Genomic DNA, 26,498 nt, shown 5'->3' with positions numbered 1-26,498 from the left:
TCCGTCTTCTGCTCGCTCGCATGCGGACAAGAACTGACAATGGCCAACATCATTAGGAGATCGGTCATCGGGCATTAGCTGCCTCTAACCTACTCGAGCCACGAGCTCAGCGAGAGTCGTCGCGTCAAAAGACCAGCAACTTGGTCGAATGGTGACCTCATGGATGCCGATGTCGTCACTGTGGTCGCTCGTGCACATTGCCGAAACGAGATTCGCGGCGGGCAGAGCGACAATAATGTTGTGAATACGCTTGCCTTAGTTTGAGTCTAAATCAAGAACGAGGCGGACGGAAGCGATCCGCAGCAGAAGCGTACGGCGCCAAAGATCGCGACGCGGTTGAAGTGGACGTGGAGGCAAAAACTTGTGCTTATAGAATTAAAAATAATACAAATATGCTAGACACAAGTATATAGAAGATCGTCAGAAAAAATAAATATATTAAATACCATCGTGCTTCGTCCAAGAAAAGTGTCCATTTGAACAATCATAACGAGGTGTCATGACAAAATAAATAAATAAATGTTCGCAAATTAACCCAAGTACTAGATAAAGTTTAGATAAAGATTCAAGATGCAGAACCCAACTCCAACTCCCAGCACGCCGCCGCCCTCGCGTCGTTCGAATAGGCCGCCGCGCATCAATATCCACAATATATACAACAATTACGGCGGCTCCGCGATGGGCGGCTCATCCATGCCGCCCAGCGCACAGCCCCAGCCGCCATTCACCTCACAGACAAATTACACGGGCACCGGCACCCAGGGTCCCTATTGGCCACCTGTCAACAATCCATTTGGAGCTGGCAACTTTATGACAAAGGGCTACGAGGGCTTCCTTGATCTCACCAAGTCGGGCATGAGCTTCGGCGAGAAGTTCACCTATGCTATGTACAACAAGTTCAGCAAGTGGTCCAGACAATGGTTCACCCACATGTTCCTATTGATAGTCCTGGCCCTCTACAGCGTGGGTGGAGCTCTGCTTTTTCGCACCGTCGAAGGTAAGAGGAGATCGAAGGAAGCAAATGTAGCTGAGGAATAACCAAATGCTTAACTTCTTTCGTGATATTCTAAAATGTGTTGTGTGCAGCTAATCCGAATCCGATTTTCGACTTTCCGTGGATGAGGCACGGCACTCGCGCTCGTCCGTATAAACAATCTTGCAGATGATTTGTTTGCTTATCAAGCACTTCGGCAATTGTTTTGAGAACAGTTTAGCCCAACCAAAGGCTAAATACACAAATATATACCTGCACAGCATCATGTTGGCTCGTAAAGCTTTTCCGATCGATCGGATTCGATGTTTTCTGACAATACACAAATAATTTAGTCAAAGCAGCGGATGATCGTGCAGAATAAAACAATGAAATACACACATGAATCACAGCAAATGGCCCCCAGGCATAAACAATCGACAAGGAAGATGATTAATTTTAACAGCAGCAGCTCAGTAATTGCAGCCGATGATTGGAAAATAGAAACTGCTTTCAGAATTACATTTCATCAAATTACACTTGGACATGTGCTTAGCACACGTTCAGGTGCAGGCCTTTTCAAGTTGTTCATACCCTTGTCCAGGGTCAAATAATATTGTCATAACATGAGTATCGCATAGAAGTCGACTCCTCCGACACACATATAGAGTCTATATAGTGCAGATCAGCATCAAGAATCGAGTCCCATATAGAATCTATATAGTGTAGTTCAGCATCAAGAAACGAGTTTATATAGTCAAGTCAGTATTTATGCAGTCCCTGAGAGGCTAGCTTCAAGACTTTTAAACTTCCTACATACAAAATCCTATCAACGTCAGACTTTCAATATATATATAGCTGATATAGGAACGATCGGTAAAAAAAGGAGTTTCCTGTATGCCAGCATTTGCTGTTTTCCAAGATATTTTCATAAAACTCAGCATTTATGAGACTCACTGATCTTACATCTCTGCACAGGGCATATTTCTACAAGGGTATTCAATCTTCGGCGTGCTGATGATATCCATAGTTTCTCTCTCCCTCTCGAATATAAATTCGTTTCACTTTGGCTTTACTGATTAACAGTAGAACCTTGCCACCGACTGCGAAATATTCTGTTCACTTTGTGGTTTCCGTTTTAATCAGTCGAAAAGAGTATTATATGTGGTCTGGTGACTCTAAGACTGTAACTTCCAAGCTGCCAAACTGTAAATTAATTTTTTTTTAATGTTTTTAAAGATTCTTAAAGTTATAGAATTCTAACTGACTTTGAGATACTAGATACTGCCTCATCGAGTCGAAGAAAGCAAAAAATCTTGAGAGAACTTCAGATCTTTTTGGGCTGTGCTTTGATTCCCAGCCAGTCAGATGGGACAAACTATATATATATAGATATATGTGCATTTAAAATATATAATAAGTATAATTTCATCCTGAATATAATAAAGCATTTTACAAAGGATCAGCGACCTCGTAAAAGTTATATAATATATTCTAGATCAGCATTATCAGCCGACTCGATATATAATCGATCGATAAAGTCATTTTCGTCTATTTATCTGTCAGTTTCTATGTAAACTAGTTGCAGACTAGACGAAGCTTTTCAACAAATTTAATTAAAAATTACGAATAAATATAATTTATTATATATTTTTTATATTTCCATTAAAAAACATGCGTAAAAATCACTTTAGTTTAGCGCGAGCAGCCAAAACGTCAATTATTCGATTCAAAGTCAAATTTATGTTTATTCTTTAATTCGAAACTCGGTCAAAAATAAACAAAAAGCTTTGCAGTCGGATGCACTCGACTGTGCAATACTCTAGTCGCCGTGTGAAAGCAGCTTTAAAAAAATGTGTATAAAGTTTTAAATTTTAGCCCTAAGATCTTCGACTAGCATTTATGTAAATCTATGTTCAATATTTGGCTGAACCTTAGGGAAGTTTCGTAAAAATCAATATAAGGAAAATAGATAACATGTCATTTATATCCGATTTTGGATCTGTTCTCTTCAACAGTTCGGCCCGCTGCCCTAGAAATAAAGAACCTGCAATACCAGCAGAAAATGTTCTTCAATGAACTGCGAGAAATGACGAAAAATCCACGTGCACGTACGGTAGGTAAAAAAAAAAAATAGAACCCTTAAGTTCTTAATAACTTAAGCTAAAAATGATAAACCATTTCGATAGTTGCCAGAATCGGTTTTTGATGGCGATGTGCTTCGGATAATGAATGATCATAAGGAAATTATTGAGACTCTGCTCAGGTCCGGCCTGACAGAGGAGGAGGATGCGATCAAAAAGAATCCATGGTCCTTCTGGAATGCCATGGTCTACAGCTGCACCATTTACACGACAATCGGTGAGTTTAGCTATTTGCCCTGACCTGAACAAATTGTGCAAAATGAAATTATCAATTTGTCACGAATTTTATATTTAGTCACATGCACATACATATATACATATATATATACATATATGATATCTGCTGTAAATACTTATTTTAAAGAACTTGTCAACATTTTCGTGAAAAGTATGTGACACAAAAAAATGGAAATAGTTTCCGATGTTTTTCTTTTGCTGGCGAAAGTACCTCGCAAATGTGTGTGTGTGTGTGTGTGTGTGAGTGTTATTTATAAGAAACATTTGCATGCGAGATAATATATGATTTTATATATATATAGATAAATACACATTTATATATGTGTGTGTGTGTGTGCGCAGACGAATATTAAGTTGTCTTAAATTTTTGGAAAATTGTCATCGTTCTTAATAAAAGATTTTAAAAACAAATTTAGAATCAGACAATCAGACGAATTTCTCACGAATTGCTTACACTTAATCAAATCTATTTTGACGTGCGTCTTTTCTTTTTCATATCCAAAGTCAAGTCCTTACTTGAAGGGTAAACAATTATTGAACGTGCTCAGATATGTATTCAATTCAAGCAGCAATTCCTGAATAAAAAGCCCAAGCAATCAAAATAAACATAGGCAAGCGTTAATTGCGAACTGGATCCGTCATCAACGGGCAAGCATTACGCATACGCCACGTGTGGCTGGTGGAGCACGTCTATCAAGTGTGCGCCAATTTAAACACACAGCTGAAGTATTTGGTCGAATTGGTTTGATATTAAATTCTTGTGGAAATCCACATTCGGCATATGTATGCTGCTCCCTGGTGCCAAAATATTTACGTACGCTTCGGCTGGGATGGCGTCACGAGTGTTGATCGCGAAAATCGAAAAAGAATTATAATTGAATTTTCATTAGAATTTTCATTCACAGACATAGTCAGGCAATTCGGTATGCCTTCAGATTGAGTGTGATTTTATTTAATTTCAACAAAACATTTATGAGAAACAAGTCACGAACCGCGCGAGCAGAGAAAGCGGAAGGCGGAAGGCGGAAGGAAATATCAGTCGGGCGCGTAAATAAAAATGCAAGACTTATTTGAAAAGATTTAAAGACTCCCAATTAAATCACGCAAGTTATATATATATAGTCCATTCCTGGCATTAATATCTTAGTCGTTTTTTAAACTCTTTGCTTAGCATTCAAAACGAATATGAAATTTCTGATCAGTCAGCTTAAAATGTTTGTCAACCTTAGCCTTTTAATAATATTTTGTTCAGAAGGGTAAAAGTTATCCCTGTTATCCTCATTCTCCAAGAGGGAGACTGCTCCTAATGTAAATATTCTTAATCATTGTCAACAGCCAAGTTGACATTGTCGTGACTGCAAGTTTGTCTTGTTTGCTTTTCAAGATATCTTGACCAAAGTTGACATCGAAGAGCCTTACTCAACATCGGACTCCCATATCAAGTAGCTCTATGGGAAGAATCGCTCAAAACTAAGTTCGTTTTTCCAAGATATGACGACGGACTTCAGCAATTACATACTTCACTATTTTCCTCACTTATCAGCAAGAGGGTACCTCTATATCAAATGAATTCTATTGGGTAAATCGCTCCGTTTATTATTTGTTCGATGCGCCAAAGTAACATAGTTAAAAATTCTATGAAATATGTTACTAAAAACAAAAATAGCCTAAGCTCAGGTATATGATGTTCATTTGCCAGTAGAATTCTATTATCCTTTCAAGTGGTCCTGCTATCAAGCTGAACTCATCAACCGAAGACTAAAAAATCAGTTACAGGGTATTGCGTTTAAGAATATTGCTCTATTGAATGTATGATAGAGCTATTATCAGGGTAGATAAATTATAAAATCTTGAATCATTTTATATCTTCCTCGCCATGTTTTGAACATTTTTAAACCTTAAGGCAATTTTGAGCATTGCTACAAAATGCAATTATTATTACGTACTGAGTACTCAAAAAAACTTATACAAAAAATTCAAACAATAGTTAATGATGTGTAATTATTATAATAGAGCATATAATTAATGCAGTCGCTGTAAATATAGATACTTGATGACAACATCGAAAAATTTAAATTAATTAAATATATTTTTAAAAAACGAATAACTCGTTTTTGCTATTAGCTGGAGTTTGCATTCCATTCTGCCAAAACTCTTAGAATAACAAAATGTATACTGGAAAAAATTATCAAAAAATGAATAGTTCTCATTAAATAATTGACAATTTAATCTTGGGAAAATATTTAAAAGTGACTGAACTTCTAGCATATGACTTGTGAAGCTACACTAATTTATATACTAAATTTAAATGCGTTCTGTGGAGCAAATTTTGACGGCAACAGATGACGAGAGCTTTAAGAGCTTTTCAACAGTCGTGGCAGGAAAATTGTGCACAGCCTAAACGCATATATGAACAACAGAAATTGCTGTTGCAAATGTTGCTTATGAAAATCTATGTTGCATAAATAATCTGGATAACATATAATTAAAAGATAATTAAAGTTTTTTTAATTAAATTAAAAGTTATATGGAAATCGAACAGTGGCGGACACGAACATAGAAACCGACGACGATATGTGAGGGGAAAAATCAGCTGTTGCTTTTGATAAGTATTTTTCAAAAAATGTATACAACATTTTTGAATATTTTCGTGCGGAGCAGTTGAAAACCAGACGACGTCGTAGCGAGCTGCGACGTGCTCTCGAATAGACTTATTTATTTCAGAATAAATATATCTGAAATATAAATATATACCTAGGTGTATATGCATATATGTGAGGGAATGTGACAGTGAAGTGCACATAGATACGAAAAGCTGAATATGAATATGAATTATGTGGATTGAGAGATATTGGGATTTGAGAGTCCATAGGAATCGCCCCGCTTATTACACTTGACACGCCTGGTCGAGCGCTATAAAAAGAAATTGCACGCGAAAGTGATATAATTACGTATAGAAATAATTTTCCATTTGGGCAATTGAAATACAAATATGAACGTGTGATAAAAATAGAGCCAATGCGGAGAAGAGAGATAGAGTGAGAGCGAGAGAGAGAGAGAGAGAGAGACGAACGTTTAAGTAAACTCTGAGCATAAGCAGAATTTCTGAAATTGGACTGCGCCATGGAGAATGCCGGGCATCAGGGAGCTGTGGCATCGTCCAGGCAGATACGACACCGCCGCCGCATGGCACGCAGTCAGCGCGAGCAGACGCCCGACGCCAGCCGGAGGTACTCGGACCACCAACGGGAGGATCAGGATGAGGATCAGGAGCCGACGGCACAGCACGTGTCCATGCAGATTCGTCCGCCCGGTGTAATGTCCGCCCACGAGAGCAAAATCCTGCGACGAAGGGACAAAAGCTTCGCGGGCGTCGCGGCGCGTAGCCAGAGTCAACCGCGCGAGGCCGAGAAGCTGAGCATTCCCGATGCCCACCAGCTGATCAAGCACCAACGCAGTCTGTCGTCGCCGCGGCACAAGGACGAGTCCAGCGAGAGCGAGCTGACGGGCAGCTCGCAGTCACAGTACACGGCCCAGCAGAAGCGGGGCAGCAACGGGGACACGCTCAGCCGGCTGGAGCAGAACATGCTGCGCTTTGAGGAGGAGCGACGCCGCTTCGAGACAGAGAAGCGGCTGTTCGAGCGCGAGCGGCGGGAGCACAAGGTGCGTCATCGCCAGCAGCTGGACCACGAGGAGCGCAAACGGCTGCTGCAAAACTACCGCAAGATCAGCGACGGCTTCCAGCTGCCGCAGGACGAGGAGGAGCGCCGCCGACTGGTGCAGAGCCTGCGCCTGCAGCGCCACGAGGCGCCCTCTGTGCGTCTGCGCAATCGCAGCAGCGGCTACGAGGAGTCGTCCACCCAGTTCAGTTCCTCCGATGCGGACACGACTGAGGAAAGGCACACCAAGGTCAAGAAGGCAGCACCTCCGCTGCAGGGCTATGTAGCTGTGCCCATTCGTGGAGCACCACCCCCGCCGCCGACCACCCAGGCAGCACCCAAGCCACCGGAACGCCACTCGGTCAGTCGAAACAATTCTCTATCGCCCGTGCGTCCCCAGAGACGCTCGAAGACGCCCGAGCAACGAGAGGCACAGGCAGAGCAATCCAGCCGCAAATCGGAATATGTGGAGGTGGGCGAGTCTGCGGTCGAGCAGCCCGTCAGGCTGAAGCTCAGCGAGGAGGAGCAGCGCGCAGAACTGCGTAGAGCCTATGTGGAGGCAGCCGAAAGAGCCGCAGCTGCTGAGGCGGCACTGATCAAAAGTCTGGACAAAGTGAGGCGCAGCAACAGCCTAAAGGTGCCAGAGCTGGAACCAACTGTCAAGCCGGAGACCAAGCGCAGCTCCAGCCTGGAGCGACCAGCGAGGGCAAAGCGCACAGCCAGCCTGGAGCGGCCGAAGAAACAGGAGGAGGAGCCACAGCCCATTGAAGCAGAGCCTCAGGCATTGGAAACCGAAACGGAAGTGTGTACAATAGAGAAACCCTCACTCCTAAGGCGGCTAGGCAACCTTTTCAGGAGCAAACAGCGTGTCGGGCAAACCAGATCTGTGATTCCAATGGAAACCTCAGACCAAAAAGAAATTTATAGCTGCATGTCGAGGGCATTTCTGGTGCGGCTGCGCTTGGAGGCGGTGCACGAGTGGCGGCGCCTCAAGCTGGACTATCCCGTGCGCATGGCCGAGATGCGACGGCTGCGGAACGAGTGCATCGCCCACATCATATTGCTGATCCTGCTGCTGGGCTTTGGCGGACTGCTGTTCCGCTACACGGAGGGCATGTCGGAGAACATCTACAAGTGCGAGGTGCGCAAGGTGAAGCGCGACTTTATCGACAATCTGTGGACAGTCAGTCACAACATGAGGTACTTACTCGTCGGCCGAGTTGAGTTGGGTTTTGAATTTTGAATACTTTCACTCGTTTTGCCAGAGAGGATGACTGGAAGTCCTTGGCCCGCCAGAAGCTACGCAATTTCGAGGATGAGCTCAACACGCTGGCAGAGCTCGGTCTGCGCCGATATCCAGGGCAAAAGTCATTCAACTTTGTCAACTGCTTCATATATTGTTGGACCGTCATCACAACCATAGGTAAAACCCCAAGGGAACACTTCTCTTGAAGGATTCGGCAATCAAAGTATTTTAGACACATATCCATAAAGTAATCCGGACAAGCTGTGACTTTAAATCTAAGATTTTCCCCGTTTCCTTAGACGTTATGTTCTACTTGTTATTTGTTTGTTTGTTTATAAAACTGTTTTCCTGATTTTCCGCTAGTAATCTTTATTAAGAAATATAATATAATCTATAATATATAATCGAATACAATATCACGAGATTAATCGATTTACTGTCTCATCCACTAGGTTACGGACACATAACACCGAAGACAACTGTGGGACGCTCGTTGACTATCATCTATGCCATCATTGGCATTCCGATGTTCCTGATTGTGCTGGCGGATTTGGGTAAACTCTTCACGCGCTGCGTCAAGTTCCTGTGGGCGTATGTGAGGCGCGTCTACTACACTCGCTCCTGTCGCCAGATTCGAAAGCAGCAGCAGGTGCGGGATGCCATGACTGGATTCAATACGGTCTACGACATGGCTATACGCCGGCCCAGCATGTTCTTCGGCATGACTGACGCGCCCGCCGATGCCGAATCGCAGGCAGACGGCGATGCTGAGGCTGGCAAGTCGTTGGGCACCTCGCACCCGGAGACACCGACATCTCCATATCCCGAGACCTTCGAGGTGGATGACGAGTTCAACTTGCCGGTTTCGGTGGCCACCATGCTGCTCATTGCCTACATACTGTTGGGCAGCGTGGGCTACACATTCATTGAGACGAGCTGGTCATTTCTGGACGCCTTCTACTTTGTCTTCATCTCGATGTCCACGATTGGATTTGGCGACCTGGTGCCGGGCAATCCGTTCTACGTGATGGTCAGCATGATCTACCTGATATTCGGCCTGGCTTTGACATCTATGTTCATCAACGTGGTGCAAATAAAGCTCAGCGATCACTTCAAGCGCGCCAGCGCCAAGGTCGGCGCCACCATCGGCATGGGCATGGCCAGCGAGTTTGGCGACGAGCTCGGCTCCCAGATCAAGACCCCGTCGGAGCTGGCTTCCGTGCACGGCTCGCGCCTGGGTCCCATTGAGGAGGATGGTCGCGAGACGCCAGCCAACGGAGCAGCTGCACCCAGTGCTAGCCCAGTGCCGCCGCTGACATCGATATTGCGAGCACCACGCCCCCTTTCGCCAGCCTACATCACAAGGGAAAGCCCACCTCCATTGATGCCCAAGCGCCAATTGGATGCCCAACAGCAGCCGACACCGTCCGAGAGCGAAACAAAGAAAAAGTATAGATTCTTCTAGGATATATATTTTTATTCACGTCAGCTCGATTTCTTAATCGAACTTAAAGCTTAATGAAATTGGGAGTCTCGACACCTGAAAAATACTTATAGGGAAATTGAAAATGACAAGAAAACTGCAAACGAATTTATGCTTGACAATATGGGTTTATTTATTTGTTCATCAAATAAGTAATTAAGTTATTCTTACTTATAATAAAATAATGCATGAATTTACATTTGTTTTTATTTGCTTTTAGTAATTGTAAGCTTTGCAATTCTGTAATATATACCTTACAATATTTTAACAATATATTTTTTTTTAAAACAAGAGGGATTAATTTTTCTTTGAGTGAGGCTGCACCGTCACGTAGGTAGTCGGTGGGCTCTGGGGCTTCTCCTGTGTCGTGGTTGGAGGAGGTCTCTAAAGGATCTTTTCGTGAGCCTTCTGACTACACACCTCACAGCGAGGTCTCTTGTATGGGTTGGCGAATGCTTCGACTCTGAGATTACTTGGCCGAGATAGTCTAAAAAAGTAAAAAAAAAAGGTTGATTATACCAACGAAACGTTTTTTGGTCAACAACTTTTTCCAACCCATCAATTTTTAATTTCTTTGGATGCCATATGATAGTAGGGATCCGTACGAATTCAAAAAGGTATAATATTTTAAAATCAGATTGTATTTACCCGAGATTTTCTTCAAAAATATTCAAACAACTTTTGATATTCGAACCTACCCCGGGTAATAGCTCTCGGGTAATAGTTCATAACTCCGCCTGGAGATATGTAGTTCCAAAACGACATAACTCCCCGCGGAGATATGACGTTCCAAGACGACATAACTCCGCGCGAAGATATGACGTTCCAAAACGACATAACTCCCCGCGGAGATATGACGTTCCAAAACGAAATAACTCCAGGCGTAGATATGACGTTCCAAAACGACATAACTCCGCCTGGAGATATGACGTTCCAAGACGTTCCAAAACGCCATAACTCCAGGCGGAGATATGACGTTCCAAAACGTTCGATCTTTCGCTTGACTAACATAGGATATAGAAGATAGTTGATCTATGTAGATAGAAACAATATATAGCCATGTATTAATAATATATATGTATAAATTCTTATATTCTTATACGGCCTCGAAATGCCAAACATTTTCTTCGATACCCAGTAGTATGCAAATACTTTGCAGATCAGACTCTACGCATGGGATACGCATGTAAATGGGTAATCCTGTACGACTCGAAATCTAGACATTTATGGCGCACACAAGCTTAAATGCATTCCAAGTGAAGTAACCAGCTTTTATACTATGAAAGCCAAGATTATACCCATCAGACACTTACTTTACATGCATATACATACATATAAATGAAATGCTATACATATGCACGTACATATTCGCACACACACACAAATTCCACGCTTCCCTCGAACATTGAATGGGAAGCAATGCACATCTGCCAGGCCGCAGCCAATCTGATATGGGTAACGGGCAAAGAGTGAGGCAAATGCGAGAACTGGAGTGCTGACTAAGAGAGAAGGGAGCTACTGCACTCTCTTGCACTCTTAACCTCCCTTCAGTGCACGACGGTGGATGTTGTCCCGAAGTCCTGTCGCGGCGCTCGGCTCTGCTGCTAGTTTCATTGCCGGAACATTCCAATCGGCAGTGCAGCTGGTGTGGCCCGCGACCGCTGGTCCGGTTCGTCAGTTGTTGTTTTGAAACGGTCGCGTGTGGTTCGCTGTCGGAGAATTCGTCGCGTTGCCAAAGCAAAAGACGCGCCAAAAATTATCGCCTCGAATGTGTGTATGCACACACTAACATACATTCATGCATACTCAGACACACACATATGTATGTACAGATGTATTTTTGCAACGTCTTGTGAAATAGTGCAAAATGAATTCCAATTGAACAGTTGCCATAGAAATGTTTAAAAATTATGCGACTGGTGCCAAAGTCAAATTAAAACTCATTTCGATTCGTCGCGCGACCACAACAAACCGAACATAATTTGATCGCATGCCGAACAACAACTGCCGGTTACTGTTCTTCTCTGTGTTAGTATTAGTATTAGCTGCATACATACATACATATGTACAAACACATGTAGATTTGTAGTCGCGTGTGCTATTTACTAAAGAATACAGCCACGACAACGACAACGACAACTATTAAAACTGCAACTATACACGAAACAACAACAGTGCCAGACAACCAGGTGTGCAGATGATTGTTTACCCATTGAAAATATATAGAATAGGGTATAATGATTTTGTGAATGTATAAGTAACAGGCACTAGAGGGCATCAGCAGTTCGTCCGTCTGTCGTGCTAGAGACTTGAAATTTCTATAGTATCGATAAATCTATATAATGAATGTAATTGTTATAAACATAACTCGGATTTATAAGAGCTTGACACACAAACATTTGTATGCCAGTCTTCTAGAAAATTTCCCTTTTGAGTAACTGTGTGACTTTGCGCTGAATGCAGGGTATCTGCTAGTCGAACACTCCCAAGTAGAGCACTCTAACTTGTTGTTGTTGTTGTTGCCGCAGTCCCTCTACGTTTCGAGCTCGCTTGCGGTATTCATTCACCCAGACGCGCGTTCTGCGCCTTCGTTTTCGGGTTTTGTTTTGCTGCATTCATTTGCTTTCAAATAAATTTCCTTTTCAACAAACATTACACGGCAGCTGTCGCGCGCATACACTCACACACACACACACATATGGGCATATGCATGCATGCATGTTGAGCACATAACGGAGTATATACACACACAAATGCATGCATGTATGTATACATACATGCGTCACATTCACAAGTAGCTGCACATTTGAGTGCATTGAATATTGTTAAATGCATCTAATTTAATTATGCTCTGATCTGCATAGTTTGATGATAGAAGCTAACTAACTCTCCGTGTGTTCAACAGGGACAACAACAAGAATAACCGTAAATAGCGAAAATTGTCTAAAAACAACACTTCAATCGGTCAAAACTGCAGCAAAGCCCAAGTCAAAATGTCTGCAATTAGCAGCCGGAATCAGAAAATGGAACAACAGGTAGGTGTCAATGTTCACACACTTGAGTTTTAACTGTTTCTATATACACGTGCTATATGTCTATTGAATCTTATGTAATCTTAAAGTACGCTAAGGCAGGGTTTCGGAAAATTCCAAAAGTTTGGAAAATGAGTGTGTAGAACTTTCGGAAAATTCTTTTGAGAATGCAAATTTTTTTTTTAATTGACCAGCGAGTGGAAATGGGACAAAGGACAAAAGCTAAAGTTCCAAGAAGTTCACGTATTCAAATTTCTGCATAAAAAATTAATGAATACGCATTTCCGCGATTGCACATAACAGTTATTGCCAGAAAATGCGTGGAAAACGGTTGTATGGTTTTCATTCGAGCAGCTTGAAATCTATTCAAACAAATTTTTCTCGGTATTCATTAAAGTCATGTTTCGCACTTTTCGGGAAAATGCAGGGAAATAATGTCTACAGGTTTGGTAAACCCCATAGACGAAAAATCTGGGAATCACACTTAATTGCAATCTTTTTATCTTTTTCATTGGAACAACTTTGACGTGGGTCAAAAAGTGATAAGAACAATCTGACCAGGCAATACCCTTTAGAATATCTTAAATTAAATGTTGCATAATAAAATAGACATAATAATAAATTTAGTTACAAGCTTAAAGGTTGTCGGAGAGGACATACAGTATCTTCACACTTATGTTATTCACATATTAAAGTCGCATAATAAAAAAAGAAGTTGTCGAACCCCAAGTAAGAATATGTTCAAGTTATGTTTCCTTCGGTTGGGCTAGCTGCCTCACCTGGTGTCTGCCGCCCCCAGACAACGATGTCAAATTAAATCAAGCTGCCAACTCGAACAAATTCATGCTGACGGCTTGCCTTCTACACCTTATCCTTCTTATCTCAATCCTGCACTGTTAGCTTTGCTGCTGTCAGTTGCCAGATGTCTCAATTGTCATTGATTGGGTGGATCAAAAATTGAAGTAATATTTCCAGCAAAGATATTAAATGTTGCTTGTTGCATTGCCAAGGTATATTTCTTTAAATCTATCAACAAGAGACTTGAATGGAAACTGAGTGCAACATTCCTTTGATTATCAAGCACAAATGTATCCCTGCCTTCATATAAGCTACAACTTCTTGGCCAAGTCAACAATGTTAATTCCGATTCAACTTTAAACGTTTCTTAAACTCAAATAAGCACAGCTGCAATCAAACAACAAAGTATGTAAAATGTAAAAAAGCATTTGCAGCGCGCACTTAGCATACATCAGCAGGATAATTGGGACAGACGAGTCGTATAATTCATCGTTAAAAATACACAAAGGATTAATAAAGCGCCAGAAATAAAATGTCAGGACAAGCGCCGCAAGCCGGAACTTTGATAGTTGTTGTTTGGCCCGGGCGTAACTAGGGGCAACTATTGTGTACTAAGCAAACAGACACATACGCCGACTAATATACATATATATATATATGCGCACATATACATAGACAAATGTGGACAAATATTTGGTAGGATTTCGCCTGTCTAGGTGCGCTGGCCGTGTAATGTTTATAACGTGGAGGCGAGTCTTACTTTTATGAGCAGAGCAATGAGTAATATCGATTGCATGTGTAATTTAAGCCAGAAACCCAAGCAATAAGTTACCAAATTATTTACCAGGCGCCAACAGCTCGTGACTTATCAGCGAGAGGGGGTGAGTGGCCAGGACCTCATCCTGTAGCTGCATCTTCTGTTGTATTAAGTGCTACAAAGTCTGCGGCTACTAAAAGTCAAACAGGATGCCAACATTCTAATCCTGGCATGCCATAGGCCGCGCCGTGGCATTCAACACGTTTGGCAACCTCAAGCCCCCACGTCTCCCCTTGCTTGCTCCCCCACTTGCTTTTCACTTCGGCCAGGACTGTAATTTGAGGGGTGTTGCTTTGGGGTGCTTGACCCATGGTTTCTGCTGCGACTTAATCCATGAGTATAGTGCTTTATTTATCGACATGTGCAATAAGAATCATGGGACTTTCCCAGTTACATTGAACAACTAAGTCAACTGAACGAAGCCGCAACCGCAAAATTTAAAAGTTTGCCCCATTGCGCCAAGTATAATATAAAAATCTAGCTTAGATGATGAGAACTACGCAAACTTTGTGAGCTTGTGGCTTGTGGTGCGAGGGTCATTTATTTACTAAACAGTTTTGAACTTAAAAATGGTTTTTGCAAATGTTTGTAACCGACAGGAGGCAGGCGCTCCGCCTCCGTTTGCTATATACATATATATATATTCTTAAGCAAGTTGACAAATTGAGTCGTTAATTTTACATCTTAGCTTGTTAAGCATAATTCTAAAGGGTTTAGCATATTACAAATATTACATTTCTTGGATACCTCCCTCTATTCGACCTTAAATCAAAACAAGTAAGAGGTTCGGGAGCTCCCGACTAGGGGATACCCTGAACCCTCTTCTTCCAACATCAACTGCATATATATATTCTATTTTAGAAGCTATATGTCAAGTTTGTTGACTCTAGCTCTTATTATTTACCAAAAAATAGGATATCAATATCGATTTTTATCGATTGCTTGGAAACGTAGTAAGTTATCGATTATCGGAAACAAACTCGATCTGCGCGGGAGCTAGGAGCATCTACATCTAAAGTTTCAAGTCTCTAGCTCTTATAGGTTCTGAGATCCTTGCGTTCATACATACGGACGGACGGACAGACTTTTTCTTCATGGTTTTCCCTCTAGATTAATCTGGCATTCAAATCTCGACACCGATTTTTTAGTCGAAATGCATGTCCAAATCTTACCCCAAGATTCGTATATAGACATGGGTCAAAAATTACCACCCCCATATCTCGGCCAAATCTTATCCGATTTTCACGAAGTTTGGCTTTTTCTTCATGGTTTTCCCTCTAGATTAATGTGGCATTCAAATCTCGACACCGATTTTTTGGTCGAAATTCATGTCCAAATCTTACCCTAAGATTCGTATATAGACATGGGTCAAAAATTACCACCCCCATATCTCGGCCAAATCTTATCCGATTTTCACGAAGTTTGGCTTTTTCTTCATGGTTTTCCCTCTAGATTAATGTGGCATTCAAATCTCGACACCGATTTTTTGGTCGAAATTCATGTCCAAATCTTACCCCAAGATTCGTATATAGACATGGGTCAAAAATTACCACCCCCATATCTCGGCCAAATCTCATCCGATTTTCACGAAGTTTGGCTTTTTCTTCATGGTTTTCCCTCTAGATTAATGTGGCATTCAAATCTCGACACCGATTTTTTAGTCGAAATGCATGTCCAAATCTTACCCCAAGATTCGTATATAGACATGGGTCAAAAATTACCACCCCCATATCTCGGCCAAATCTCATCCGATTTTCACGAAGTTTGGCTTTATCTTCATGGTTTTCCCTCTAGATTAATCTGGCATTCAAATCTCGACACCGATTTTTTGGTCGAAATTCATGTCCAAATCTTACTCCAAGATTCGTATAAAGACATGGGTCAAAATTACCACCCCCATAACTCGGCCAAATCTCATCCCATTTTCACGAAGTTTGGCTTTTTCTTCATGGTTTTCCCTCTAGATTAATCTGGCATTCAAATCTCGACACCGATTTTTTGGCCGAAATTCATGTCCAAATCTTACCCCAAGATTCGTATATAGACATGGGTCAAAAATTACCACCCCCATATCTCGGCCAAATCTCATCCGATTTTCATGAAGTTTGGCTTTTTCTTTATGGTTTTCCCTCTAGATTAATCTGGCATTCAAATCTCGACACCGATTTTTTAGTCGAAATGCATGTCCAAATCTTACCCCAAGATTCGTATATAGACATGGGTCAAAAATTACCACCCCCATATCTCGGCCAAATCTTATCCGATTTTCACGAAGTTTGGCTTTTTCTTCATGGTTTTCCCTCTAGATTAATGTGGCATTCAAATCTCGACACCGATTTTTTGGTCGAAATTCATGTCCAAATCTTACCCTAAGATTCGTATATAGACATGGGTCAAAAATTACCACCCCCATATCTCGGCCAAATCTTATCCGATTTTCACGAAGTTTGGCTTTTTCTTCATGGTTTTCCCTCTAGATTAATGTGGCATTCAAATCTCGACACCGATTTTTTGGTCGAAATTCATGTCCAAATCTTACCCCAAGATTCGTATATAGACATGGGTCAAAAATTACCACCCCCATATCTCGGCCAAATCTCATCCGATTTTCACGAAGTTTGGCTTTTTCTTCATGGTTTTCCCTCTAGATTAATGTGGCATTCAAATCTCGACACCGATTTTTTAGTCGAAATGCATGTCCAAATCTTACCCCAAGATTCGTATATAGACATGGGTCAAAAATTACCACCCCCATATCTCGGCCAAATCTCATCCGATTTTCACGAAGTTTGGCTTTATCTTCATGGTTTTCCCTCTAGATTAATCTGGCATTCAAATCTCGACACCGATTTTTTGGTCGAAATGCATGTCCAAATCTTACTCCAAGATTCGTATAAAGACATGGGTCAAAATTACCACCCCCATAACTCGGCCAAATCTCATCCCATTTTCACGAAGTTTGGCTTTTTCTTTATGGTTTTCCCTCTAGATTAATCTGGCATTCAAATCTCGACACCGATTTTTTGGCCGAAATTCATGTCCAAATCTTACCCCAAGATTCGTATATAGACATGGGTCAAAAATTACCACCCCCATATCTCGGCCAAATCTCATCCGATTTTCATGAAGTTTGGCTTTTTCTTTATGGTTTTCCCTCTAGATTAATCTGGCATTCAAATCTAAACACCGATTTTTTGGTCGAAATTCATGTCCAAATCTTACCCCAAGATTCGTATATAGACATGGGTCAAAAATTACCACCCCCATATCTCGGCCAAATCTCATCCGATTTTCACGAAGTTTGGCTTTTTCTTCATGGTTTTCCCTCTAGATTAATCTGGCATTCAAATCTCGACACCGATTTTTTGGTCGAAATTCATGTCCAAATCTTACCCCAAGATTCGTATAAAGACATGGGTCAAAAATTACCACCCCAATATCTCGGCCAAATCTTATCCGATTTTCACGAAGTTTGGCTTTTTCTTCATGGTTTTCCCTCTAGATTAATGTGGCATTCAAATCTCGACACCGATTTTTTAGTCGAAATTCATGTCCAAATCTTACCCCAAGATTCGTATATAGACATGGGTCAAAAATTACCACCCCCATATCTCGGCCAAATCTCATCCGATTTTCACGAAGTTTGGCTTTTTCTTCATGGTTTTCCCTCTAGATTAATCTGGCATTCAAATCTCGACACCGATTTTTTGGTCGAAATTCATGTCCAAATCTTACCCCAAGATTCGTATATAGACATGGGTCAAAAATTACCACCCCCATATCTCGGCCAAATCTTATCCGATTTTCACGAAGTTTGGCTTTTTCTTCATGGTTTTCCCTCTAGATTAATGTGGCATTCAAATCTCGACACCGATTTTTTGGTCGCAATTCATGTCCAAATCTTACCCCAAGATTCGTATATAGACATGGGTCAAAAATTACCACCCCCATATCTCGGCCAAATCTCATCCGATTTTCACGAAGTTTGGCTTTTTCTTCATGGTTTTCCCTCTAGATTAATCTGGCATTCAAATCTCGACACCGATTTTTTGGTCGAAATTCATGTCCAAATCTTACCCCAAGATTCGTATATAGACATGGGTCAAAAATTACCACCCACATATCTCGGCCAAATCTTATCCGATTTTCGCGAAGTTTGGATTTTTCTTCATGGTTTTCCCTCTAGATTAATGTGGCATTCAAATCTCGACACCGATTTTTTAGTCGAAATTCATGTCCAAATCTTACCCCAAGATTCGTATATAGACATGGGTCAAAAATTACCACCCCCATATCTCGGCCATTTCTCATCCGATTTTCAAGAAGTTTGGCTTTTTCTTCATGGTTTTCCCTCTAGATAAATGTGGCATTCAAATCTCGACACCGATTTTTTGGTCGCAATTCATGTCCAAATATTACCCCAAGATTCGTATATAGACATGGGTCAAAAATTACCACCCCCATATCTCGGCCAAATCTTATCCGATTTTCACGAAGTTTGGCTTTTTCTTCATGGTTTTCCCTCTAGATTAATGTGGCATTCAAATCTCGACACCGATTTTTTGGTCGAAATTCATGTCCAAATCTTACCCCAAGATTCGTATATAGACATGGGTCAAAATTTACCACCCCCATATCTCGGCCAAATCTCATCCGATTTTCACGAAGTTTGGCTTTTTCTTCATGGTTTTCCCTCTAGATTAATGTGGCATTCAAATCTCGACACCGATTTTTTAGTCGAAATTCATGTCCAAATCTTACCCCAAGATTCGTATATAGACATGGGTAAAAAATTACCACCCCCATATCTCGGCCAAATCTCATCCGATTTTCACGAAGTTTGGCTTTTTCTTCATGGTTTTCCCTTTAGATTAATCTGGCATTCAAATCTCGACACAGATTTTTTGGTCGAAATTCATGTCCAAATCTTACCCCAAGATTCGTATATAGACATGGGTCAAAAATGACCACCCCCATATCTCGGCCAAATCTTATCCGATTTTCACGAAGTTTGGCATTTTCTTCATGGTTTTCCCTCTAGATTAATGTGGCATTCAAATCTCGACACCGATTTTTTAGTCGAAATTCATGTCTAAATCTTACCCCAAGATTCGTATATAGACATGGGTCAAAAATTACCACCCCCATATCTCGGCCAAATCTCATCCGATTTTCACGAAGTTTGGCTTTTTCTTCATGGTTTTCCCTCTAGATTAATGTGGCATTCAAATCTCGACACCGATTTTTTGGTCGCAATTCATGTCCAAATCTTACCCCAAGATTCGTATATAGACATGGGTCAAAAATTACCACCCCCATATCTCGGCCAAATCTCATCCGATTTTCACGAAGTTTGGCTTTTTCTTCATGGTTTTCCCTCTAGATTAATCTGGCATTCAAATCTCGACACCGATTTTTTGGTCGAAATTCATGTCCAAATCTTACCCCAAGATTCGTATATAGACATGGGTCAAAAATTACCACCCCCATATCTCGGCCAAATCTTATCCGATTTTCACGAAGTTTGGCTTTTTCTTCATGGTTTTCCCTCTAGATTAATGTGGCATTCAAATCTCGACACCGATTTTTTGGTCGCAATTCATGTCCAAATCTTACCCCAAGATTCGTATATAGACATGGGTCAAAAATTACCACCCCCATATCTCGGCCAAATCTCATCCGATTTTCACGAAGTTTGGCTTTTTCTTCATGGTTTTCCCTCTAGATTAATCTGGCATTCAAATCTCGACACCGATTTTTTGGTCGAAATTCATGTCCAAATCTTACCCCAAGATTCGTATATAGACATGGGTCAAAAATTACCACCCACATATCTCGGCCAAATCTTATCCGATTTTCGCGAAGTTTGGATTTTTCTTCATGGTTTTCCCTCTAGATTAATGTGGCATTCAAATCTCGACACCGATTTTTTAGTCGAAATTCATGTCCAAATCTTACCCCAAGATTCGTATATAGACATGGGTCAAAAATTACCACCCCCATATCTCGGCCATTTCTCATCCGATTTTCAAGAAGTTTGGCTTTTTCTTCATGGTTTTCCCTCTAGATAAATGTGGCATTCAAATCTCGACACCGATTTTTTGGTCGCAATTCATGTCCAAATATTACCCCAAGATTCGTATATAGACATGGGTCAAAAATTACCACCCCCATATCTCGGCCAAATCTTATCCGATTTTCACGAAGTTTGGCTTTTTCTTCATGGTTTTCCCTCTAGATTAATGTGGCATTCAAATCTCGACACCGATTTTTTAGTCGAAATTCATGTCCAAATCTTACCCCAAGATTCGTATATAGACATGGGTCAAAATTTACCACCCCCATATCTCGGCCAAATCTTATCCGATTTTCACGATGTTTGGCTTTTTCTTCATGGTTTTCCCTCTAGATTAATGTGGCATTCAAATCTCGACACCGATTTTTTAGTCGAAATTCATGTCCAAATCTTACCCCAAGATTCGTATATAGTTTGTATATTCGTATATAGTTTGGCTTTTTCTTCATGGTTTTCCCTCTAGATTAATCTGGCATTCAAATCTCGACACCGATTTTTTGGTCGAAATTCATGTCCAAATCTTACCCCAAGATTCGTATATAGACATGGGTCAAAAATTACCACCCCCATATCTCGGCCAAATCTCATCCGATTTTCACGAAGTTTGGCTTTTTCTTCATGGTTTTCCCTCTAGATTAATGTGGCATTCAAATCTCGACACCGATTTTTTAGTCGAAATTCATGTCCAAATCTTACCCCAAGATTCGTATATAGACATGGGTCAAAATTTACCACCCCCATATCTCGGCCAAATCTTATCCGATTTTCACGATGTTTGGCTTTTTCTTCATGGTTTTCCCTCTAGATTAATGTGGCATTCAAATCTCGACACCGATTTTTTGGTCGAAATTCATGTCCAAATCTTACCCCAAGATTCGTATATAGACATGGGTCAAAAATTACCACCCCCATATTTCGGCCAAATCTCATCCGATTTTCATGAAGTTTGGCTTTTTCTTCATGGTTTTCCCTCTAGATTAATCTGGCATTCAAATCTCGACACCGATTTTTTGGTCGAAATTCACGTCCAAATCTTACCCCAAGTTTCGTATATAGACATGGGTCAAAAATTACCACCCCCATATCTCGGCCAAATCTTATCCGATTTTCACGATGTTTGGCTTTTTCTTCATGGTTTTCCCTCTAGATTAATGTGGCATTCAAATCTCGACACCGATTTTTTGGTCGAAATTCATGTCCAAATCTTACCCCAAGATTCGTATATAGACATGGGTCAAAAATTACCACCCCCATATCTCGGCCAAATCTCATCCGATTTTCATGAAGTTTGGCTTTTTCTTCATGGTTTTCCCTCTAGATTAATCTGGCATTCAAATCTCGACACCGATTTTTTAGTCGAAATTCATGTCCAAATCTTACCCCAAGATTCGTATATAGACATGGGTCAAAAATTACCACCCCCATATCTCGGCCAAATCTCATCCGATTTTCACGAAGTTTGGCTTTTTCTTCATGGTTTTCCCTCTAGATTAATCTGGCATTCAAATCTCGACACCGATTTTTTGGTCGAAATTCATGTCCAAATCTTACCCCAAGATTCGTATATAGACATGGGTCAAAAATTACCACCCCCATATCTCGGCCAAATCTTATCCGATTTTCACGAAGTTTGGCTTTTTCTTCATGGTTTTCCCTCTAGATTAATGTGGCATTCAAATCTCGACACCGATTTTTTGGTCGAAATTCATGTCCAAATCTTACCCCAAGATTCGTATATAGACATGGGTCAAAAATTACCACCCCCATATTTCGGCCAAATCTCATCCGATTTTCATGAAGTTTGGCTTTTTCTTCATGGTTTTCCCTCTAGATTAATCTGGCATTCAAATCTCGACACCGATTTTTTGGTCGAAATTCATGTCCAAATCTTACCCCAAGATTCGTATATAGACATGGGTCAAAAATTACCACCCCCATATCTCGGCCAAATCTTATCCGATTTTCACGAAGTTTGGCTTTTTCTTCATGGTTTTCCCTCTAGATTAATGTGGCATTCAAATCTCGACACCGATTTTTTGGTCGAAATTCATGTCCAAATCTTACCCCAAGATTCGTATATAGACATGGGTCAAAAATTACCACCCCCATAACTCGGTCAAATCTCATTCGATTTTCACGAAGTTTGCTTCCTTCTGCCTGTTACATACATTTGGCTTTCGCACAAATACAATATACCCTTATACCCATTTTTAATGGGTTCAGTGTATAAACATCAGTTTTAAAAGATTGTGCCCTGCTCCTTGATACATTTGTCGATGCCATTTTCATGGCGTAAAATATTGAAATCAATTGGCCTTTAGGTACAAAAGGTAATCAATACAGGATTTAACATAGGGTTCATAGTTTTGTAATTTCTAATCTTTTACCCAGAGTTGTTTCATGAACGATCTGTCATATTCAATGGCTTAAGTATTCTGTTTGGGTTAGTATCGAGCTAATAATATGTTGTGCCTTGAAGCCAAAAGAGAAACCTATGCCTGCCTCCAAGTAGACAGCTGCTTGTTGTTGAACGTTCTACTTGTCGATTCACCCTCACTACTGCGAGAGTCGTCCTGCAATTTGGGACCAAAAGCCGCGATAAGCACACAGACACACCAGCGAAATCCTTGCGAGCTGACCACGAAGGAACATCAGCAGCAGGACACTCTGTCGGAACTAGGAACAAAGTAGAAGAGCAACAGATAATAGAAATCCCTCATAAAGCGCCGACATTTGTCGCAATATGCAATTTATGCAATGCGAACTCGTCCTGCGGTGAGTTCCCATTTCAATTGCAGATTTGCCATTCGTGAATTGCAATTTGCCAGTGAGAACCAACTGCCGGCGGCTTTTCTGCTCTACTTGATTTAATTTATTGCACCAAAAAGAAACAGTCGCAAAAGTTTCACGGCATGCCCAAGTTCTACCTATGCAACTGGAAAATGTAGCCAGAAAATTGCACTTTATAACAAATTAACTTAAGAATTAACTTTAAGAAATTATATTTTCCATTTAGGTACGATTTAATGTTGAGCTGGGGAATACATTGAAAGGGGAAATGTAGTTTATATCTAATTACATGCTCTCAGATAATAAGTCTTTACCTAATTTTAGATAAGCCTGGATTTCCCAATGTTACTCATGCGAATACATTACGATAATCCTCCATTTATTTGCAGCATGTTGCAAGGATAATCGAAATTTACATTCAAATCCGAACTTTTTATTATTTTTTCGTAATTTGCCGCATTTTACCAACGGAAGCGTTGATTACGTGGTTTGTGTAGTGTGGTTTATCCTGCAACCGAATTAAATTTCAATGTGTAATTACAAAATGTAGTTCGAATGAAATTTTGGATGTGTAATTACAAAATGTAGTTCGAACCCAAATAGTTGACAGTGGAGGTGATTGATTGATCGAAATTTATTGTCACGTACACAAATCTCCCAACAGGCTTAGGCTTTACCTTTATTCAAATGGATCACCTGGCACTAATGTGCTGGAAAATCTCTCTCTCTATTGAAGGGCCAATACGTTACACGTCTGTAACCAAATATAAATGGTTGTAAATCGAAAATGGGACGCTCTGAATTAAAGATGAGTGCCAATTGAGATACTTTCATTAGCGCTATATTGAATTTTGATTGCAAAATAATTACAGAAACTGAAACAATTGGTGCCTAATGAAATGGAAACGCGTGAATACTAATTGAATATTATGAGCATAGCACAAATAGAATGCATTATAATTATTAAACAATGTTCAAACAGTAGCCGAAATAAAGATAAAATTAATTACAAATTATAATAAGTATAATACTAATATTATTCTGGCTGTTTTGGGGTTAAAGCTGGCATTTCTCTCTCTATCTCTCTATATCTCTCTCTCTTTTTTATTCGGGCTTGATTCACAATTGCAATTCTCAACAAATTTAATCTATGAAAAGTAGAAAAGGCGATTGCAATCCTAGAGTCGATAGCAAAAAGTCTGCTGAAGTTAGAACCGGCAGAATGGACTCCTTGGTGTTAAAACCTTGGTACATATATTTAATAGCTCACATATAGCTTAAGCCAGCCAGCTTCAGGCAAGTGCTGTATATGAAATTCAGCCCAAAAAATCAGCAGCAATGAAGAAGTGAGAAACCAATTGTATTGAATGGTGTAGCACCAGCCTAATGCCAGCACTTAAGTGCATTGCGACTGGCCACTAATTGGGTCAGGGATTCGAGGCGTCTTGCAACAAAAACCAAAATGCGGCAAATCAACCAAACGTGGCAAAAACAAAACAGCGGCAGGCTACACTCTAGGCGCGGCAGCTTAAGGTTAGCCACAATTAGCTGGCTTGAAAAGCAACAATCAGACATGGCCGCAAATTAGGAAAACAGGCGCTGCGAAAAGCGGCAATGGCTGGCAAAAGGGTGGCAAAACCACAAAATAACCACGCGAAAGAGAAAGTTGCACGAGAAGCCTTTGGAATTTGCGCCATTTCACGCAAATTAATTGTTGCATACTCCGGCTGGCAATCAAAACAAGTTCATCAGGCAGCATGTTGAAATTTAAACAAAAATTACCCAGTATATAAGTTATTTATCTTTAAATTCTGCACAATTTAAAGCGGAAACTTGCTGATGGCTACTTAATGGGCATTTAGGAAGAAATTTACATAAATACGGCAAAAAACAAAGCGAGTTAACCCTGGCAACATTTGCCAATTGGCCATTACGAACTTTTGTACTTTATAGTAATTGCAAATTTATTCCTTTCTACAATGTTATTTTCTTTTGTCCTGAAAACTTATTTGCGTTTCAAGACAATCTAAGCTGGCATTTGTTAGTTATTTATGATGCTTACACTAGAACAGAATACCATCAACATCTATATAATATAGCTCTATAGGTAGAGTACGAAGTAAAATATATGGTAAAGATTTATTTTTGAATAGATACTGTGTGTTAATAGGTATATATATGATAATATGTTTATATATGCGAACTAAATCTATAAGAATATTTGATCGTCGGCGTATCCCAGATCGCTTTTTTATCTTGATTTTATTTTATTAAGCCGACATATGAATCCAAGCACCATTTTTTTCAATTCAATTTCAATTGCGCTTTAAATCCATTTAAATTGATTGCTGATAAACGAATTCGCCTTAAACCTCAGCCTCTTACTGGATTGTTAAACAATTCAAAATGGGTTTTAACATGAAACTTTTTGTGTAATAAAGAGTATATACGCTTCTGACATTGCAGTTCATTTTCTTCGACTATAAAAGTATTTCTTTAATAAAAACATGTCAATATACAATGCAAATTGTATTTCAATTATAAAACTCTGCGCTTTCTGAAATGTATATATATATTTTTTGTTGTTTGACTAACATCTCTATTGCCAGGGGCACTTCTGCGTCGAACCTTCTCGACTCGGACATTAAACAAGTACTCGCTTTATGCGTTTTGGCTGGGATGTCTGTTCCATAGGAATGTCTGTCACAAGCGCCTGAAAGTCGGCAGCAATAAATTGTTTATTGTTATGCTTTTAATGTTTGTAGGTCACACGATATAAAAATAACTCAGACGTCTGACTTTAATTGCGGTATAAATGTTGTGTGTTTTTTTGAGTAATAAAATTCTCAAAAGCCACAAATTACGCAAACTAATACAGCATTATCCTACCACCTTGCCACATATTGATTGATGATGCTCCAAGACTTGAGTTTATTTTGTTTAAGAAACTTGTCATAAATCCGTCACTTAGCTTACAATGTACTTAGGAAGCAAACAACCATTTTAATCTTATATATTTTTTGGAGACCTTTCCGAAAGTCTGTCAAATCGAAAAGAAAACTAAGTTAAAGCGCCGAATCAGGAGTTACCCTGTACCTTTTTGCGTTCAATAAGGCGAGAATGTGAGTGTAGCTCGATAGAAGAGCGTGTATAATGTATAATTATCTATAATTTTTTGAAGTATCGATAATTATAAGCACAATTCATTTACTAATAGCTTCGTAAATTTATCGTTACTGAGATCTG

The 26,498-nt window shown here is 40.4% G+C and overlaps 2 protein-coding genes across 3 annotated transcripts in view; both read left to right on the top strand.

The window, feature by feature from the left end:
• Positions 1–285: 285 nt before the first annotated feature.
• On the top strand, positions 286–9,955 carry LOC115761178 (potassium channel subfamily K member 4). Of its 2 annotated transcripts, XM_030702851.1 has the most exons (4): positions 286–997; positions 2,989–3,086; positions 3,160–3,331; positions 8,709–9,937. In XM_030702851.1, the coding sequence occupies exons 1-4, from the start codon at positions 571–573 to the stop codon at positions 9,719–9,721; spliced, it is 1,710 nt and encodes a 569-aa protein (XP_030558711.1). In that variant the 5' UTR covers positions 286–570; the 3' UTR covers positions 9,722–9,937. The 2 variants fall into 2 exon arrangements, with proteins under 2 accessions (XP_030558711.1, XP_030558704.1); XM_030702844.1 differs by lacking the exons at positions 286–997; positions 2,989–3,086; positions 3,160–3,331 and adding exons at positions 6,158–8,210; positions 8,276–8,433 and having other exon boundaries at positions 8,709–9,955.
• A 1,493-nt stretch (positions 9,956–11,448) lies between these two features.
• Positions 11,449–26,498, top strand: part of LOC115762966 (protein king tubby) — a 36,232-nt gene continuing 21,182 nt past the window's right edge. The window contains exons 1-2 of the mRNA XM_030705382.1: positions 11,449–11,767; positions 12,645–12,774. Of these exons, the coding sequence (XP_030561242.1) occupies positions 12,733–12,774 (42 nt within the window). The 5' untranslated portion in view covers positions 11,449–11,767; positions 12,645–12,732. The remainder of the gene's footprint in view (positions 11,768–12,644; positions 12,775–26,498) is intronic.

The sequence above is a fragment of the Drosophila novamexicana genome, unplaced genomic scaffold (genome assembly GCF_003285875.2).
Source record: "Drosophila novamexicana strain 15010-1031.04,08,12 unplaced genomic scaffold, DnovRS2.1 tig00000008-arrow-pilon, whole genome shotgun sequence".
Classification (NCBI taxonomy): Eukaryota; Metazoa; Arthropoda; class Insecta; order Diptera; family Drosophilidae; genus Drosophila; species Drosophila novamexicana.
Note: the sequence above shows the minus strand (reverse complement) of the source record. Positions and strands in the feature narration are given on the sequence as shown.